We start from the raw sequence: 18,476 nt of genomic DNA on the forward strand, positions 1-18,476 counted from the left end.
GTTGAAGCCGAAAACGCAGCAGTTTTGCCAAAACTACACCAGGTGCTTTACTACAGTGGACACGGCTTTTCAGATCATCACAGGGCCCATTGATGGCTGTCGAGAGAGTCAACAACAGCTTAAAGGTTCCGAATCACCGAAGCTGCGCTTCAAAACAAATCGTTCGAGCCCCCCCTTCCCCGTCTCTCATCCAAAGTTCCCCCTCCAGCCAACGTCAAAAACTCGGCCAGTGTAGTCAAGAGCACCAATCCCCTCCTATTGCCGGCCATCCCATCTGGCCACCCAGCCCACAAAGTCCCGAGGCAACCAAGCTTTCTGCGCGCCGTAGCGCAACACCGTAGCGGTGATCCCCTGAGCAGGTCAAACCTGAAACGAACAGGTCGCTCGCTGCGTGGGGGAGGCATGTGTCGATGTGCTTTGACATGGTCGGTGGGGATGCCACCACCACGCGCGTGGCGGCCACGATAGGTTCTCGCAATCTACCATCATGGGCCCATATTTTAACGGTTTGTACGATGCTCGAGAGTCAAAAGTGGGTAGCATCTAAAACATGCGTCATTTCCGGCGACAAAGACTACATGGATTTTGCGCTCGTGGTGGGCATCGCAAAGCAAAAGCCTTGGGAAACAAAAAAGTTACACGGAAAGCTTCTGTGCGGACAGGCCCATTATTTACCGCCGAGAAAAAACCGCTACTTTGATGTGTAACTTGAAATGGAAAGGTATATATAATTGGTCTCGTCTGGTGTGTCCTGTGGCATCGTGGGGGGAAAACATCTGGTCATCAGCTCACGCCTATACTAGCCTTAATCTGATACTCACACTCGTTTGCAACCAGAACACACCGAGCAGCTGCAGCAGCAGTATTCCATCCTTTATTGTCAACAGTCCAATCGTTAGGCCTCTTTTTCGCACCTTTTTTCTTACTTGCCTGTCTATTATACACAACAAGAAAGACAAAATGCGGCCAAAAAACGTCATCGGCCCCCTCGTCATCGTCCTCCAGGGACACGCCGCCGTGGCCCTTCCCACCTTTGGAGCCATCGGCAGCATGGTGGACAACTTCCTGGGGCCCCTGGCGGGCGGAGGAGGCTCGTCGTCGTCTGGCGGAATCGGAACCGCGAGCACGCAGACGCCAACCAGCGAGCAGATCGACGCCGCGGCGCGCGCGTGGCGAAACGACACGGGCACCGTCTCCAACTTCCTGTCCAACGCCGAGTCCATGGAACCCCAGGAGCTGCAGAGGCAGGGCAAGATTGCGCTCGACGCCGAAAACGACGAGCTCGTGCACAAGGCCGTCCTGGACCGCGTCTTCCTTAACGGCACGGCCGCCGCCAGGGACGCCAACGTCGCCGACGCCCACGACGTGCTGGTCAACCAGGACACGTTCCAGTTCATCGTCGACGGCCTGACGCTCGTGTCCAAGCGCGGGTCGACCATGAAGCCCGACGAGGTCAAGACCCTGGTCAGGGCCATGAACCAGGACCGCTGCCCGCATGTGCTGCCCGCCATTGACAAGTACATGGCTGCTGCGCAGGGCGCCGTCCCCGGCGGCGACACCTCGCTCAAGGCGTACCGGCCGACGAACTGCTAAGCGGTCTGGTGCTTTCCGGCAACCGTGATGCGGCCCCCGGCAGGGCCCCCGGAGGGGATAAGCCACAGCCTTGGCTCTCTCCGCTTTGCCTGGGTCAACATTTCCCCGGCATCAGGGTCTTGTTTTACCGAGAGCGCGATCGTGACGATTTCTGTCCTTAATTCTCGCTCTGTTTACCAAGATGGATCTACCGAGAGGGCAGCGACCATGATTTCTGTTTTACCGAGTACACGAGACACAAACGCGAAGGTCATGTACGACCCGGGACCATGGCCACGGCCCGGAGCTGCCAGTCTCACAATCCCACGTGCGGCGCTTGACTCCCCGGTAGCCGCGGGTACCCACCGAGAACAGCCGGGCGTTTCGGACACTGGGGCTCGGGGGCCCGAGGTGCGGGGCGGGACCCCGGCTTGCAAGGGGGCGGGACTTTTTGCACGATTTAAATATAGACACGGGGGCCAAAAAAGGCAATGGCACATGTGCAGACCGGCTACGGGGTAACTAGATGGTAGTAATAATCGTACATGTAATAGTGTGCTCCACTGGAAGGAAAAAAAAAAAGGCACAGTCTCGTGATTAAAAGCGTTGTATCTCCGGCCCCGAAACGTCCCGAGAAAATTTGAAAAACTAGTCAGCCCGCGCGTTTCACACCAAAGAGAAACATGGCAGCCGTTACTCGTGCAGCGAAAACTCCCCATCGGGCGACATCACCGGCAGCATGTCCAGATACGACAGCCCCTGCATGGCGACCGGGAAAACCGGGTCGCCGTCGTCGGTGACGATACCCCGGTTGTGAGCCGGGTGCCGACGCGGGCCCGGACGCCGCCGCCGCCCGCCAGCAGCGGGCACGGACACGACGTGGGCTTGTTCTTGACCTTGTCGATGGCCATCTTGAACAGGCAGTGCGTCGCCTTGGCCGAGACGTGCGTCGTGCGGAGATTGTCAGGAGCACCATGTACAGGTGCAGGTTGTGCTCGCCCGCCTGCCGCGTCGGCTGGCTCGAGGACATGAGGTCGGTGAGGTGCACCTGCATCGAGGGGATCACGGCAATGACGCTGCTTGCGCGCGTTAGCCTTCTTTTCTTGTTCTTATCCCTGGTGGGTTTTTTTTTTTTGGGCGGGCAAAAGGGCTTTACGTGAGCATGTGGACGTGCGTGGTGAGGCCTTTGCCCATCATGACGTTGATCAGGTGCGTGATGCGGTGCGCCGAGGCTCGCATTTTCCGGAGACTCAGAGACTAGAGGGAGCCTCGGTGCTTGGCTGTGCCTTTGTACTGCAGGCTTTGGCTCTGGGGGATATACAGGATGGCTGCTGTTGCTCTGGAGCAGGGACTCGGTTAGATGTGTATACACGACGTGGTAAGGGGGGGGGGGTAGCGGCATACTCGTGATACAGCCGGATCTGGTGTACGTGCATCACCATGAGCTTCAATTGCTCCTGTGGCTCCCGGCTGGGAGGCCGGAGAGGTGCGTCTCGAATTCGCGCTCCATGTGGTCAATCTGTCGGCGCGTTGGGCCCGACGACTTGGCCGTGTAAAACGACGATGGTGCGCTGCCCAGCGTGGCGCTGATCCTGACGAGGCACAGCCACAGCCGGACCAGCTCGTTGATCTCTCAGGGCAGGAAGCGGTGGTAGACTTCGCGAGGGACCTCTACGGCGGGAGCCTTTGGCGATTCGGGAGGCGGGAGACGGTGAAGCCCGGCCGTGTAGGCGAGGTTGATGGCGACGCCCATCCAATACCACGGCCCCCTGACGTCGTTTAAGCGCCCGAGCCGGTAGCTCATCAGGTATGTGGACTGGATGAGAAGCATTGTCTCCTTTTCGTACTCCAACTCATAGACGGCCTTTGCCCGCTCAAACGCCGTCGACTTGGCCTCTGTCCTCGTCGTCCCAAGCTCGCCGGTTGGCAGCTGCTCGTCGACAAACCACCAGACATTGGTCAGCTCCATCGACGTGCTGCTCGCCGGTCTCAACTCTCGCATGTAGACATGACTCACGCCCCCTGCCGCGGCAAACATGCTCCAAAGCAACAAGATGCTCACTTGTCCGGTTGTGTAGCGATACGCAAAGTCGGGCACGTCGACGACGGGCGCAAAGGGATGCACATGGTGAAAGTAGGCGCGGAGCAACGCGTCCTGCATCCCGCGAGATGGCAAGCTGAAGCAGCCTCTTCGCTCCAGGTGCTGCAGATCCCGGGGGTTCAGTGCCGTGCTGTTATTCATGGGCAGGAGGGCATGTCTGGAGGATTTGAAGGCATCATCGCGGCAGAGGTTGACGACCAAAGCTAGCGGCCCCCTTTCGTCGCCTAGAAGAATGAATCAAAAACTGTGAGTGCGAAGCCGCGCTCGGGTCCGCAGCCTGCAAATCATGCAGGGCGTCAGTTTCACTTTGGAAAGCGTCAAGTGCTTATCAAGCATGCCGCCTCACGGCAGGGCTACGAGCTAGGACGGATGAGTGATCAAGAGTTATACCGACTGAAGGTGAGCGAGTGAGCGGTCCAAGTCGATCTGCCGTAGTACCGGGACCCATGTCTTGGGATACCGACTCGATAAACGAATCAAGCCGTGAGCCACTTTGTCCACCGGCACAGATTTATGAATGGGAGACTGGAGAAAGAAACGCCACCCCCTTATCTAGTGACGTCGTGGTGGTGGTGGTTGCTTGGGTCAAGGAGCCAGGGTATCCGGAAATACTACGAATCGTGAGCTGTCTAAATGTCGAGGCAAGAAATAACGCCGAGACTCAATAGACGGCACTGTACAGTACCTTGCATTTAGACAGATGTTGCTAACTGTTCTGGATGAGGGGGTGGCTGGTGGACGATGAGATATTGAAGGACTCCTGGAAACAAGAATAAAAGGCTCTGTACACCAGATACGCAGGTGCGTCTACGTCATCACTCAATACGCCACTAGTATGCTCAGAAGTAACCGTTCCAAATAGACCAAGACCAGGAGTTTCCACCGGTACAGAAGCACATTACAATAGTTTTAGACTACAAGGCTATCTCATAGGGCCAAAAAATGTCCCACGCGTAGAATTGGGCCGCATTAAGGACATGTCGTTGCCATGCAACGGTAAAGAGACCCTTGCACCAATTAGACAAAGAGGTGGAAAAAATTCTGAGAGGCAGTCGGATGAGTTTGCGTATTCGCTCAGCCACAAGTGTCGCGGATGCTTGTTCCCGGAGCACAACGACCTCAAAGCCGGAAAAGACCAGCTCCTCTCTTGGCTCGCTGCATACCCGTGCGCCGCTCGGCCATGCCTATCAAGGTCTACCGCTGAAGCAAATCACCCCATTGTATAAGCCTTTGGCTAGCTGGAGAATTCTGGAACAAGTCACTAGCTGTGTAGGTGTATTTGTCAAGAGGATCATGAAGTTTGAAGGTTTCGTTTCATGTATATTATATTTTGCTAGTTTCTGACGCATCACGATGCGTGTACTCGTGGTTGTATTACGTGGCATGTTGGGGTTCTCTGGGTTGGTACGGCCAACACATTGTGTTAACTGATGTAATGCTTGCACGATGCTTGCATGATTATTTGGATTAAGAAAGATCTTTTTTAAAAAAAAATATTAACAGACTTAATTATATATGAACATATATATCACCAATTCGGGTAGTGTGTCTGACGCATCGCGATGCGTTCATGCTGTCTTGCGTGGTTAGTTGCGGTTCCCCGGCCTAGGTATGGCTAAAATATAGTTTTACTAGATGCCCTTTATCCAGATTATTTTTTCCTTTTTTTTTTTATAATTTGATATGAATACATATATATATATATAAGCAGGTAGTTCTGTAGCTTGAATCGCTTGAATCTGAGGATGCAAAAAAAAAGGGAAAAAAAAACTGGACCAAGTTGCAGGTCTCAGCACAGGAACGGCGTGTAAAACAACATATCTGTCACCTACGTGTGCCGTCGTTGTAAATTCAAGCCGACCCAAGTTTCCCAGTCATTGGGTAGGCAGCACCCGAAACAAGCGATACACGCGCGACCTAAATGTAACACCTCGGAAATAGCCCGTGTTCGGGATACCATTTCGAGATTGCCTTACACAACCATTGCCAAAACACGCCGACGAGAAAAGGCCAAGATTACCTAGGTTTCGGGAGCTTGATGACTCCGAAGGCAGCATGGTCACGATGGTCTCATTGGAGGGAAAAAACAGCGGATATGCAAGACGTGCCGATGCGGGATATTTTCGAATACGGAATCGAAAGTTCAATGCATCGAGATGGAAGGCGCCGGCGTTGCGAGCACTGGACACCGAGGTAGTTCGAACTCGTCTGAAGAAATCTCACGTCTCTTCTCGTAAGAAGTCTAGGCTAATTTCTGTATCCGAGTCGTCTTCTAGGAATCTAGAGTTGGTGTTGGCATCGGCATTACCGTTTGCTGCATCTGCCAACTGGCGCAACGCAGCCAAGTTTCGCTCACGATGTACCCCCTTCATCCTCGTTTCCTCCTCCTCACCTCTCCACGTCCTGCCATGGAGATGTCTCAAGCACACTTGCTTGCCATCTCGGGGGTTGTAAAGCCAGGTTGCCCATTTGGCCCACTGCCCTTCCTTCATCTGACTCCTGGCTCTCTGCCCGATCGTGTCCTCGATGAATGCCCCGCGCATCATGGCCAGCCTGCTGGGGAAAACACGCTGAAGATAATGCGCCGTTGAGGCAATATGCGGCTTGTCGTGCCAAAAGAACATGGGTGTCAGCGGGATGGCGGTTGGGGAGCTCCCTGGCGATATATAATCGCCACTAAGGGCAATGGCGAGCTTCCGTAGCTCTGGAAACGGCATGACTTGGTCCGACGTAGCGTAGGAGGTCCTGCGTCCAGAGGGCAGACAGACGTATTTTATGGGCTTCTCATCGTCATGGTCCAACTCGGAGGCCCTCATGATGCCAAGGAGATGTGCGATTGGGACATGGTGGATGAGAGCCCAGTCATGTTGGTGTACCCAGACGTAGGGAGTTCCCACTGCTCGGAGTGCCGTACGAACTGCCAAACCAAACCCCAGGCGCTGACCCGCGGCCTCGATGAAAGTGACGCGGCCATCTGCTGTGGAAGAGGTGGTGAAAAGAACCGGCGTGCTGTATGGTGAGCCGTACTCAGCTTCGCCGCAACATTCTGTCAGCTCTGTCCGCTCGGAGGTGCTCTGCAGATATTCCTGCAGGAAGAGATGTTTGACGTTCTTCTTGTAGGCGTCGTAGTCTTGGGCGCTCTTTGGTGTGACGTAGCCTTTCTTGAGCCGCGGATGGGCAGTAATTTGTTCGCATGCGTCGAACACGACAATGACGCTGCAGTTCAACAATGGAGCGCAATGAGCGCGAAACGACGTGAGGACGGCAGAGAGCAGCTCGGTAGATGGAGCTGAGAGGGTCGGCGACGTCGTGATAATCAACGTGAGGAGGTCCGATGTTGAATTCTCAACCGAGGCGTTGGACATTTCTTTCTACCCGAAGTGGTGAGGGTGCCAACAGAGCGTTGAAGAAAATTTTGAACTGGGCGCGTTGCAAACACGCTAAACCGCGTTCAGCCAAAGATACAAAGGCATTGACATTCGGGGAACTGCGACATTCGAAGGCGCCTTGACTCTCAAAGGAACCAGAGGGAATGAAAGTCTCTCAAGAGTACAGTGAATTGCATCAGGCTGCCCCAACTCGTCTTTCATGGCTGCGACTGGACGTCAAGCGCAGCTAGTCGGTCGCACACCACGACAAAGCCCCAGATCCACAGCACCACGGGCCGGCATGTTCGCTACAATGCCAGCGGCGGCTTGTTTCCTAATGGATTCTTTGCTGCTAGTCAATTAATCCAATGAAGAATGCCCGTGTCCTGAGGTTGCGAGGTCTATGTCTTCTGCTGCGGTCCAGGGTGAGGCTGGCTGCTTTAGCTGTGTCGCAGCGATGCTCCCCGAATCAGGAAGGAGCAGCGCACGCCTTCCAAAACATGGGGGAGCGATATGCACTTTTTTAAACTTGGCTTTAGATGTATAAACAGAATAATTGATTGCCACAATTCGCATGTGTTGCAATGGGTGAATCCATTCTCTGACGGCTAGCATTTTCGCGCCTGCTACTCGGGTATTGCCTCAGCGAAGCTATGCCTCGGCAAGAAAAACCCGAAAACCCCCTCCATCCTCATGTCTTTCACCTTGTTAAATTAGCAGAAACCACGACGATTCAACAACGACCCAATTCTCAACATGGTCGTCTTGGAAAGGCCGGCAATCCGACCAGAGCCGCTATCTGAAAATGCCCGCACTACTTTTGGTTCCGCCTCGGCACCTGCCTGGTGCTTGCGGCTCCTCCATGATGCCAATCTAACTCCCGTGGCCACTCCATCTCGCCAACCCAAGGCCAGTAGCGAGGACTCCTTTATTGCCGAGACTCTGGCAACAGGCGACACCATCAGCTCGTGGCAATCATTTTACAAAGTGCCGCAGCCGCAGCCCAGGCCGTCACCAGCTACCACCGGTGCCAATAGCCCTGTCGCAGGGGAGCTCGTGAGCCTCCTTGCCCTCCTCGGCCGAGGTGTCAACGGGCACACCAACGTCGCACACGGTGGCCTAGTCGCCACCATACTAGATGACACCATGGGCATGGTCGTCGGTCTTCACCGGTCACCGGGAATGTCCGGTTATACGGCGTCCCTGAATATAAAGTATAGGAAGCCTCTGCGTACCCCCAGCATTGTCCTCTGCCGCACTTGGCTGGAGAGCAGGTCGGGTGGAAGAAAGCTGTGGCTCAGGGGGACGGTTGAGGACGGGGAAGGCGGCTTGTTTGCCGAGGCTGAAGGCCTCTGGATTGAGGTGCAAGAAAAGGAGCCCAAGCTGTGATGCAATCAATTGATGTGAACCAGTAGCGAATGGCACATGCCACATGGCCGGATCCACTAGCGGCCCGGGCCGGGTGACGGGCAGAAGAAGAAGTGGCTGAGACTCTGTGCAACGACATGAATACCTCAACCTTACAAAGGTCAAGATCCTTTCGAGCGGAATGTCAGAAGTCTCAGCTCATGTTGGATGCAAAATCTTTGTTATTGAGGCGAACTTGCACAGCGACTTCAGAAGCCTTCAACGGTGAAAGGGCTGGGGGTTATTGCACATGTATGACGAAGTTGACCATGTTGATAGTAATTATACACTTCTTCGTTGAAACCCCTCAAAATCCCGCAAATTCGACCCTTTTTATTATACCTGGTCACACCCTCTGAAACCCTCTGCATCGTGACGCCTCAACTCAAACTTGATTTCAGTCCCAGAAAAAGCAACTGGCATGACCATCAGCCTCTGAAAAACTTCTCTGGCCCAGCACGTCAGTGTTGCTATCAATCCTCTTGGTTTTCCTTCTTGGGCTGAATATATACAGAAACATCCTCGTATTCAAAAATGTATTGGGGGGAGTCTGTTGAGTCGACGAGCTTCTCAGGATTTGTCTCCGGGGATGAGTCAAGAGGTAGAGGCTTTATTTCGGCCCTTATCCTACTCCTTTTCTTGGTCCAGCTGAAATAGACCTTGGAAGTGGCGTTTGTCGAATCGTTTGAGTTGCGAAATGTGGCTGTCATCCATGCTAGTTGTTCGGTGATGTTCCTAACATCTTCATGCGTTCCGGTGATTTCCGCAGTATATTGAGCATACTGCTCGTCCCAATTCAACTTGATGCTGTAGCTCCGGTCTTGGTTGTCGAGGTCTGCCATGGTATAGAAGTCAGTAAGACATTGTCATGGTGTCCGACCGGTGCACAATTGGCTCCATGGGAAGTAGCGAAGACCTAGCTCTCCCTACTCACCTAAATTGTACTGCGTGTCCAAAAATTCCATTATCGCATCCAGCACATCTGACCCTGTGTGACTCCAATTCTCTGCTACAAAATCTTGGCAAGGTCTCTTTAGTTCCTTCGGAGTTTTGCCGATAGAAGTAGTCGTCTTATTGACTTCACGGAATGCGGATTCTTGGATTTGGATTTCACTCGATTCCCAGTGTACTTTCAAGGAAAACTTTTTTTCGTCCCCCTCATGACTCGGTGCCGACTTCAGGGCCTCCTCGATCGCCTTGCGAATCCCGTCTCCCGTTGCAATTTTTGTCCATGGTACTGTCATTGCGACACTGAAGTTTGTGAGCAAATACTACTTGGCTACAAGGAAAGATCGGCCACCATAACATAAGAGAAACTAACCGTAATGTGTTCCTTTTTGTAAAAAAGTCAAGATAATAGTGGCCAAGTTGAGATAGGTCTGCGCAATGTCAATAATGATGAACGCGCACCACGGCAAACGTACTGCAGGAGTTTCGATTGTTTGTGGAGATATTTTTAAATCAAGCGACGCAGATTGTCTTCAGGAGGAGGCAGTCCTTATACATCCGTCGCCCTCAAAGAGAGGGTGCCGTAAACGTGACGCCTCTCTTTGTCCGTTTGTCGTCGGATGCGTTCGGAACAAGTTCTTCAAGAAGTCACATGAGAAGACGAATCTTTTGTTTTCAATTTTTCTTTTCCCTGATCTCTTTTGAGGAAGTCAAGAGCTAGCTGTGATAAACTATGCACAGCAAAGAAGGGCCCATCCTTTTGCATGCAAGTGTGTTTTATGCATCATTGAGCGTCTGCCTTTATTCACGTTAAACTAAAGCATCCCTTTTGGAAGGAAAGAATCTGTTCACGTGCCAGTGAATACTCATTTTATTGTAGCTTCTTATTTGAATTTTGAGAGGGGATAGATGTCCTGATATTATCTCACGTGGATTAAGACGCCGAGTGCCCAATATTCGACGCCCACTTCAGTCTTTCAATCAGCATCTACAGAGACACGACTAGAAGAGGTAGTCTGGAATAGCGAGATGGGATGACATTTCAAAAGTGTAGAGTACGTTTAGTGTTTATTTCGCCTTGCCTGCATTCGACCTCGCCTTAGGATCTGACCACCGCTTCCAGACGAGCGCGAGGAAGCTTATTCTGATGACATCTGCAATTATGATGCTTTTTGCGGGAGAAATATATAAGCGCGTTTAATATAGAAGGATTCGAAATGTTCATGAAAATTCCGGTCCGTTACCCTGAAAGAAAGAGCCACCGGTCGCGATCGCCTTGGCTTCTTGTTTTGGAGTGCGGACGTCTTGCGTTCCGGCAAACGACCTTCGATTACAGTTCGGACAGGTCATGAATTCATTCCGTCGCGAAAATGGAGTTTATATCTTATCGATACGATGTTCACTCGTATAAATTAGCCGTCAAAACATGCAAGACAATTTAGGGCATTCCCGCTGCGTTGACACGGTGTGACAAGGGCTTGTATTCGAGGGCTTGGAGCAAAAGACTCAATTCAATGGTAATCTTGTACGGTGTCAAAGGTCCTTGGTTTCCTCAAGCCTCAAGGCGAGGGGAGATCGTCTTATATACATGAAAGAAACGGCCCGTGCCTAATGCGCCCCATAGTTCTCGTGATCTCGTTGTGTAACGAATAAGTCCTTTATCGGTGAGGCCCTTTCTTGGGCTTCACGATCTGTTGGGCCTCTTGCGTGTAACACATGGTGAGGAAGAAAGATACCATGGCCAACGCCGGACATGAAGGGAAAGAGACACGATGGCATCAAGCGTAGAAAGATGGATAAAATAATTTATTGCATAAATTAGGATCGAACCTCTGAGAAGAGCCGTGGCTAGATGTCCATTGTCGAAGTCGAGGTTGTGAAGCGTAAACGGGGCCCCGCAACGGTTTTCCGCCGCAAACAGCTTAGTCTGGAGAAAACGTCTGGATCGGAGTCGATGAACATCCGGCAAAAGTTTGTAGTGATTTTTTTAATGACGGTAATTGTGTACAATGATATTTACACTTGGTGTGCTCATCAAATTCAAGGCCAAAGTAGTACGTCATGTTCCAACGTAAGTCATAACAATGCGTTACAATCATAACACGGCTCATATCCACCTGCTTAAATACATATTCGGCACGTCTCTTCTTAATCACTGTCGTAGCATGATTCATCATCGGAAATACTGACATCTTCGTGATGACTCGCGCCACAACTGTCGATCGACCTGATCTTCTCCATCATCTCCTGCAACGACTCCTCATCTGCCTTGCCGTGGTGCCACTCCACACCATCAGCACCACGAAAGTAACCCAGTCGGTCATAGAGTGATCTGGCTCGTACGTAAGGATCTAATTCCCAGTAGTTGGCAGCCAAGTCTTTCACACACTGGTTTCGCCTGTCGCAGATCTCCCTCGCCTTCTCGCTCAGTTGAGCATTCATGACCCACTCCTTTGTCAATTCTTCAAACTTCAGCGCCAGCACCATTCTTTCTCCCAGAAGCCGGTCCCGTGTCTCAGTGTCATTCATCTTGGAGTTCTCATCCGGTTCTGGCTCCACGTATGTGTATTCCCAATCTTCTTCGCCGCCGAGTTCTCTTATTAGTTGATCTGGTGCTATCCATCTCCTCAGGCCCTTCTTGCCGTATGTGAATTTGACTTTGCTAGTGAGTTCTTTGTTGAACCAGAGGCGAACGAGTCTCCAGATTGCTGCGTAAATCACTTGTGTTAGTTATGATACGTCAAGCCTGTGAGCAAAAGTGCGTACTTTTAAGGCCAAATGGGGCGTTATGAACCACAAGTAGCCCTAGCGAGCCCGGATAATTCGTCTCAACTTGCTTGAGGATGAACTGAAGTGGTTTTAGATCAAAGTTGGCAAGTTTGAAGCCGGACAGGTCCAACAAGATAGTCTGCAATAATGATACGTCAGTCGCCACGTTCTTTTGCCATGATACGGGGGCTTCATTCACATACGCCTGCCTCGATCGGATGCCTCAGCGACAAGCGGGCCAGCTCGAGAAGGTACAGGGTGTATCTCTCGAGGCTCTGAACAGACTGGTCGGATGATCTGTGCAGTCGAACTCTGATGTAAGTTACCGGCCGTCCCGCTCTATCGACCCCGTGAATGAAGCTTTTGCCCCGTCGAGCTTGCTTCATAAAGTCTGCGCCTAGCGCTCTTGTGATTCCTCGGTTGTTCTTCTCATCTTCCGCCGCGCCACCTTCTCCGTGCCTCAGGATGTCGTCGTCCACTCCAGCCTCAATTGTCCTCCAATAAATGGTTTTGCCCATCATGGTCGTAGCTTTGATGACATCCCAGTTGCTTGCGCGGAGGAATCGAAGAGCAAGCGCGTCTGGGTGCTCATGCTTGACCACTCGTAGAATAATTAACCGGTACATCTCGGGGGTCCAGTTGTCCAAAGACTCAACAGCTTGCTGTGCCAGCCTGTCCAAGTTCTTTTCCGTGGTGGGCAATAGTGACAATATTTCATTGACTAGCGTCGGGTGCTTTTCGTGAGTCTCACTTGCGCCGCGTGGCAGTCGCCGGGTCTGTTTCGCGGGCGGGACATACTTCTCCTCGAGGGTCTTTTGCTTACTGGCGTCGTCTTCGGCCTCACAAACCTCGATAAATTTGAATCCAATTGCCCACATTGCTCGAACCTTTGCTTCTTGCTCCTCGGTCAAATTACCAAAGTAACCCTCGGGGACCTTGTAAGCGAACGCTGTCCCCGCAGGATACGACACGCTTTGGCGTATCGTCTGTCTCTTCTGAATCTTGGACATGTTTGCTCAATCAGAGGCTGGTGGGTGTTGAAGCTTGTTCGAGCTCGGATGGAACGTATTGCCGCAGATCAGGGCAGGGCCTCAGTATATAGGCCAATATCTACATATAAGAAGAGTCAGAAGAGCTCGGCATAACTCCACACTCGCTACCGAGGTCTGTTTTCGCACAAGTTCGTCCCAGTTTGTGGGAGTTGATGGCTGGAACCTGGGATAGTCGCAAGGTGGCGTGCATTAGCGCAGTCTGGCTTATGCGGGGAAGGAACGGACTCTGGGCCGTAACTGCCTGATTTGGTAGCGACAACTGGCAGCAACTGGCAGTCGTGCGGAGACAATGCAAGCCTCCAGCGCGGGGTTGGGTTCTTTTCCCCAAAGGTCTGTGCTGATCTATTCCTACCCCGCTGCTCAAAAAACACCAATCGCAACTTTTTAACCTGGCGATGAGCAAACTTGGGTCTGTTCTTGCCCACCATCCGTCGACATGATCCCGGTTCGAGCTGAGGAAAAAGTATGTCAGTTGCCGCATTTCCAAGAGGTCGATGTCAAGTCCGAGATCGTGTTAACACACTAATGTCGTGTTCCCTGCCTCTCAGCTACACATGTGAAGTTCAAACCCTGGCTGGCCACGGGAACCGTCGACACACATCGGGTCAATGCGGTGTGAGGCAGAGCGATCATGTCATGCGACGGAGAGTCGCGAATGCCTTTTTCTCGGGATCTGCTTACCTGGTAGCATATTTGTCCGGGGAGGTGTTGCTCGTTCCTTTCCAGCGGACGAAGATTATCTGTTATTTTTGAACTGCGAAAAACGGTAAACGCTGCAAAGTGAGCTGGATTTTGGGTGGCGGAGCAAAGCCTATCGACATGTCTGAATGCCGTGGGCCAAAGGTAGGATGATCTGGGTGACAGATTTACTTTACTACAGGTCCCATCGTATCGATTGGCCCGTCGTACGCGCCTCACGAAACCACTCATAAGTGCGGCCAAAGGCTTGAACATGTCTGCCATGAAGGGACTGGGGGTTTTTGGAATTGAGTACCAACATAGTCGGAACCAGGTACAAGACGCTCCCTGCAAGGATTACTTGCAATCCTTCAGCAGTTCATCTAGGCGCCGAAGTAGGCGCAGCGTGTGCCTTCCACCAAATCGACACAACAGTGTACTGCTGCCCACGTAGGCCTGCACATAATGCGACTTTTCACAGTTGTAACATGATCATTATTATCATTATTATTACTCAGAGATACTTTCATCAAAATGCCGGTGTCGACACCTCTGTCTCGTCCAGTATGTTTTCGACAGCCGCCAATCACCGGGACCAACGGCAATAACAACAACGGCGGCGGCGGCGAGAACGGCAACCGAGCAGCACATAAAAGTAAACAAATTCGATACTCTCGGTAAAAACAACCCGTGGTTCTTATTAGACTGCGAACCTCCCTCCGCATATGTGAAGAAGATCCATGGTGCTGATCCTGGTCGCGAGTCCATCATGACACGAGTGAGCCGGTCGTCTTCCTTGGACAGTCCGGCGTGGTATCGCTGCCACGCATCTATTAGAAACCATTTGCCCGGCGCAAAACTTGCTGCCAGGTATGGGAGGGGGTAGTTCCGCGAGTATTGGAGTAGCGACTCAGTTACATATTTCCAAAATGGATGATTCGGCAGCGACCCCAGGGCGTTATTGCTCAAAGCGCCATGGCCCCTGTCCATAAGCCATGCTGGGTAATACAGAAGCGGCTCCAAATTGGTCCGGCATGCCTATTGATTGATCGTATTAGCCGGCATAACTCAGGAAACTCGATAGCATGTCGCCATGGTGTCGAATATGCCCACATTGTCAAGGTCGATGTAAATTCCACCGTAATGTCGCATCAGGAAGTATCTCAACGCATCGACTCGCTGCACTGGGAAGGTGAAGCCGTCATACGTCCTCAAAAACCATGGATATTCTTTCTGTATGAAGTCTCGTGACGGCTTTTCAGTCCACAGCTAATTGATGACAGTCAGACCCTTTGAGATATTCGCATGAAAGGAGCGCACCAATTCAAGCTTCGTCAAATCACCTTGTACTCCCAGTCTTTGTGCAGTGAAATGCACGACTGCCGCGCCACATCCCAAGTGGAGGGCATTGTTTCATTCGCGGCATCATGCTGGTTAAGGAAGATCTGATGTATTATGCGAGGTATATATCGTGTTCGGGTCTCGGGTCGTGTGTTGCTATACGCGAATGCTATTTGGTCCTGGGTCGTTGTCACTCCAGCATGTGGGTAGAAAATGCCTTGAACACGAAGAGCGATATAGAGAAACGTTGTAATCAAGGCAGAGGATGCGAGGAAAAGTACTACTTTGCGTGAAGCCGTCAAGCATGAGCGGATGCCCATGGTGGGTCTTATTCCTGGATAACGAGCGAGGATAGAATCGAATGGCAATGCGTCGGCGTCATGAGGTGCTCCGTATGCGGTTAAAAAAAAAGGACAGATATGGTACAGATGTCGACAATTAAACCTTGGAAAAGAAGAAAGAAATATGGGGCTGGCTAGAAGAAACTGCGCATCATGACGATGCAACATGGTGCGACAAATCTGTCGTGGACAGAAACAAAGGAGGCCACAAGAAGGCGCGGCCGTGACGAGAGAGAGAAATTCTCGTTCTGTTGTACTGCTATTACGGAGTACTCTGGACCGAAAGTTCCAAGGAGGCAGTACCATGGTTGATTTCTGACAAGACAAATATTCCCCCGTCTCGCATGGAGCTTCAATGGTTGACTAGTCAGGGTTTTGAGGCTTGGAGCCAACCAGATTGCCATCGCCTGCCGCAACCATGCCTTGCTTGGAATTGGGTCCCTCCGAAGCACCAGCGATTGGTGCCTTGGGTAGAGAGGGACGTGATAGACATGGCATTGGCCACGTCTTGACCATGGTGGCGAGGATTTAAATTGTTTGGTCCACCGAGATGCTGTCTGATCAGATGACAATGCATGATTTCCCCGTTTGCGTTTCCAAGATGCCCAATGCGCATGTCGGGACCAACATATCTCAAGAGAACAACGGAGTAGTACTCCGTAGTACGTCGCGAATTTGCCCCATGGAAAAAGTGATTATTGATAATAATTTAGGCTGCCGCCTCCCCGAATCGAACGTCCAGACCGCAGAGCTAGGATCCTGATTGAAAGAGAAAGAACTGGTCTGCCGAACTCTAGAAACAAACTCACATGGAAAGTAACAAACAGCACTTGAACCGCGCAAGACAGGCCTCGACATGGCCACACATAGCTTGCTTGTCTTCTGCACTCCTCAAGCGCCAGCTCACTGTTATACACCTGTTTGGAAATATCTTTCAAGAATGGGCTTCACATGGGTCTTTATTTCCGATAATGCGCACATGACGCTGCACAACCAGATACTGGGGCTTGACTTGACTTGTCGTCTTCTGTCTTCTTCGTCTTCGGATATCTGTCATCAAGGTTCCTTGAATCCTGTTTAGCCGCCATAGCGTCTTAGTTGTCGAAGCCCGCAATCGGGAGGGTCCGCAATGGCTTGCTATCGTGATGAATCTGTCAAAAGAGATGGGTTCGCCTCTGCGCATGGGAATTCACGGCACATCGAATTGAACGAATCGACGGCTTCGTACTACAGCGCATGTTCATCCCCAAGCTGACGCGCGAAGGACAACAGAAACTAAATCATCACGACTCGGGCTTTATTCGTTGGCAGTTGAAGCATTACGGCGTTGAATTTGACGAGGCGGAATTCTCTGGCAATGGAACAGTTTTGATCAAGAAAGCCCTACTCGCAGGGCAATGCGACAAGGTACCAGATCACATCAGAGCTCTGGAGCGGCAGATGCACATGGAATAGCGAGAAACTCGAACCCCTGGGCAACTCGCAACTGAACCCTCATTGGGTTATGGAAAAATACTTCTTGCGATCTGGCCAACCGGATCGCAGAAAAGGCCTACAGTAGTTGGCATACCGTTCGAGCCACGTAGCAACTACGGATCCGGTTGTATGGTCGAGGTTGCTAGCAAAGTACGCGGTCTGCACTGCGCAAAGGGATATGGGCCCAAGACACAAGTCGTCTTCATGGGGTGGAAGTCTGCAGCTGTGAAAAAGCAGCAGATGAGCACCCCGCAAAAGAGAAGAACGAAGTGCAAACTTTGAAGCGAGAGTATGATGACGGGCGAACAGCCAAGCACAATGCTTATCCGGAGACTCTGAAGGGGCAAAGAGGACCCGAGAAGTACTCCCCAGTTCGCAGTTATCTGATCGACTGCGAAGAAATCAAGGCTCAATGGCCAGATGATGCAAAAAACATGACCTTGAATATTCGGACCACCGAGGAACGGGGAGTCTATGAGGCAAAGTTTGACTTTGGCATGCTCATAGGTGCCATGGTCATTTGTGACAACAAGGCCGACCTGGTGCAGTACTGCGCCGAGCTGGATTGAGAGGCTGAATCTCGGTGGAGTGATGGTTCCGTGGGCTTTGGGAACGATGATGAGGAGCAATACGACGATGACGATGCGGATACAGATACCGGAAACAAATCTGCTTCAAATTCGAAAAGAAAGACCCCCAAAGCCCCCCGAGGTCGAGGGGCGCCCGCCGAAGCAAGCAAAATTGGTCGAGAACCAAAAGACACCGCTAAGGACCTTCTATCTGCGTCTGAAAGGTGAAGAAATTGGCGAAGTTCAAATCTATCCGGATGCTGAAAAAGGAGCCATCAAGTTCAAGGATATGAGGATGGCCAGTTTTCTGGGTAAGGCATCTCTCCCTTGCGTAGGAGACAGCATACCGTTCACAGGGCGCAAAATTTCAGATCAACCATTCCCCAAGGCAAGGGGGGTGGATGGGAGGACTACTCGCATAGAGTAGAGGGCTATGCACGAGTCCGGCGATGGGGGGTAGCTGATGCATGATGAATACGATCTGTTGGGAAATATTCAAGATTGTACGAAGCGATCCTCGTTTTCGACTGTTGATATTCATACTCGGGTGACTCTTTTGGCCATAGAGCGTTGAACTACCTCTTGTAATAGGAAGACACTGCAAATATTTATTATTGAAATACAAGTGTACAGCCTCACAGGCTGCAAACAACGAGAATATACCTGTTCCAGGATCGGATTGTATTACGGCCAAGCGAAAGTCCCTTCGAATATTGAACACTGGCCTCATTAAACGTACGCTGGAATCGCATAGTGCGGCTTTCATGATTCATAACACCTCATGTTCCTACTTTGGTGGCGGCTCTCTGGTCAAAACTTTCCCCTCAATTATAGCAATAACGTACCGCCATTTC

General features: G+C 51.6%; 8 protein-coding genes across 8 annotated transcripts; 3 read left to right on the forward strand and 5 right to left on the reverse strand.

Annotated features, from left to right (window-relative positions):
- Positions 1-699: 699 nt before the first annotated feature.
- On the forward strand, positions 700-1,593 carry J3458_020039 (uncharacterized protein; the record flags this gene model as incomplete). Its single annotated transcript, XM_007817592.2, has 1 exon — positions 700-1,593. One exon carries the CDS (start codon positions 700-702, stop codon positions 1,591-1,593), a length of 894 nt encoding a protein of 297 aa, XP_007815783.2.
- A 1,612-nt stretch (positions 1,594-3,205) lies between these two features.
- On the reverse strand, positions 3,206-4,121 carry J3458_020040 (uncharacterized protein; the record flags this gene model as incomplete). Its single annotated transcript, XM_066121837.1, has 2 exons — positions 3,206-3,897; positions 4,064-4,121. The coding sequence occupies 2 exons, from the start codon at positions 4,119-4,121 to the stop codon at positions 3,206-3,208; spliced, it is 750 nt and encodes a 249-aa protein (XP_065973454.1).
- A 1,052-nt stretch (positions 4,122-5,173) lies between these two features.
- On the reverse strand, positions 5,174-7,350 carry J3458_020041 (uncharacterized protein). The gene has a single exon (XM_066121838.1). The coding sequence runs from the start codon at positions 7,036-7,038 to the stop codon at positions 5,893-5,895; it is 1,146 nt and encodes a 381-aa protein (XP_065973455.1). The 5' UTR covers positions 7,039-7,350; the 3' UTR covers positions 5,174-5,892.
- A 334-nt stretch (positions 7,351-7,684) lies between these two features.
- J3458_020042 (uncharacterized protein) lies at positions 7,685-8,721 on the forward strand. Its single transcript, XM_066121839.1, has one exon. The coding sequence runs from the start codon at positions 7,798-7,800 to the stop codon at positions 8,428-8,430; it is 633 nt and encodes a 210-aa protein (XP_065973456.1). The 5' UTR covers positions 7,685-7,797; the 3' UTR covers positions 8,431-8,721.
- Positions 8,722-8,921: 200 nt separating this feature from the next.
- J3458_020043 (uncharacterized protein) lies at positions 8,922-9,692 on the reverse strand (the record flags this gene model as incomplete). The annotated part of the gene is made up of 2 exons (XM_007817595.2): positions 8,922-9,283; positions 9,383-9,692. The coding sequence occupies 2 exons, from the start codon at positions 9,690-9,692 to the stop codon at positions 8,922-8,924; spliced, it is 672 nt and encodes a 223-aa protein (XP_007815786.2).
- A 1,852-nt stretch (positions 9,693-11,544) lies between these two features.
- On the reverse strand, positions 11,545-13,175 carry CSR1_7 (phosphatidylinositol transfer protein csr1; the record flags this gene model as incomplete). Its single annotated transcript, XM_007817596.2, has 3 exons — positions 11,545-12,104; positions 12,163-12,304; positions 12,369-13,175. 3 exons carry the CDS (start codon positions 13,173-13,175, stop codon positions 11,545-11,547), a joined length of 1,509 nt encoding a protein of 502 aa, XP_007815787.2.
- A 1,196-nt stretch (positions 13,176-14,371) lies between these two features.
- On the reverse strand, positions 14,372-15,845 carry J3458_020045 (uncharacterized protein). The gene is made up of 3 exons (XM_007817597.2): positions 15,239-15,845; positions 15,009-15,164; positions 14,372-14,933 (listed from the first exon to the last, which is right to left on the reverse strand). The coding sequence occupies exons 1-3, from the start codon at positions 15,743-15,745 to the stop codon at positions 14,406-14,408; spliced, it is 1,191 nt and encodes a 396-aa protein (XP_007815788.2). The 5' UTR covers positions 15,746-15,845; the 3' UTR covers positions 14,372-14,405.
- Positions 15,846-17,644: 1,799 nt separating this feature from the next.
- On the forward strand, positions 17,645-18,221 carry J3458_020046 (uncharacterized protein; the record flags this gene model as incomplete). Its single annotated transcript, XM_066121840.1, has 1 exon — positions 17,645-18,221. One exon carries the CDS (start codon positions 17,645-17,647, stop codon positions 18,047-18,049), a length of 405 nt encoding a protein of 134 aa, XP_065973457.1. The 3' UTR covers positions 18,050-18,221.
- Between the last annotated feature and the right edge of the window lie 255 nt (positions 18,222-18,476).

The sequence above is a fragment of the Metarhizium acridum genome, assembly GCF_019434415.1.
Source record: "Metarhizium acridum strain ARSEF 324 chromosome Unknown scaffold_568, whole genome shotgun sequence".
Lineage (NCBI taxonomy): Eukaryota > Fungi > Ascomycota > Sordariomycetes > Hypocreales > Clavicipitaceae > Metarhizium > Metarhizium acridum.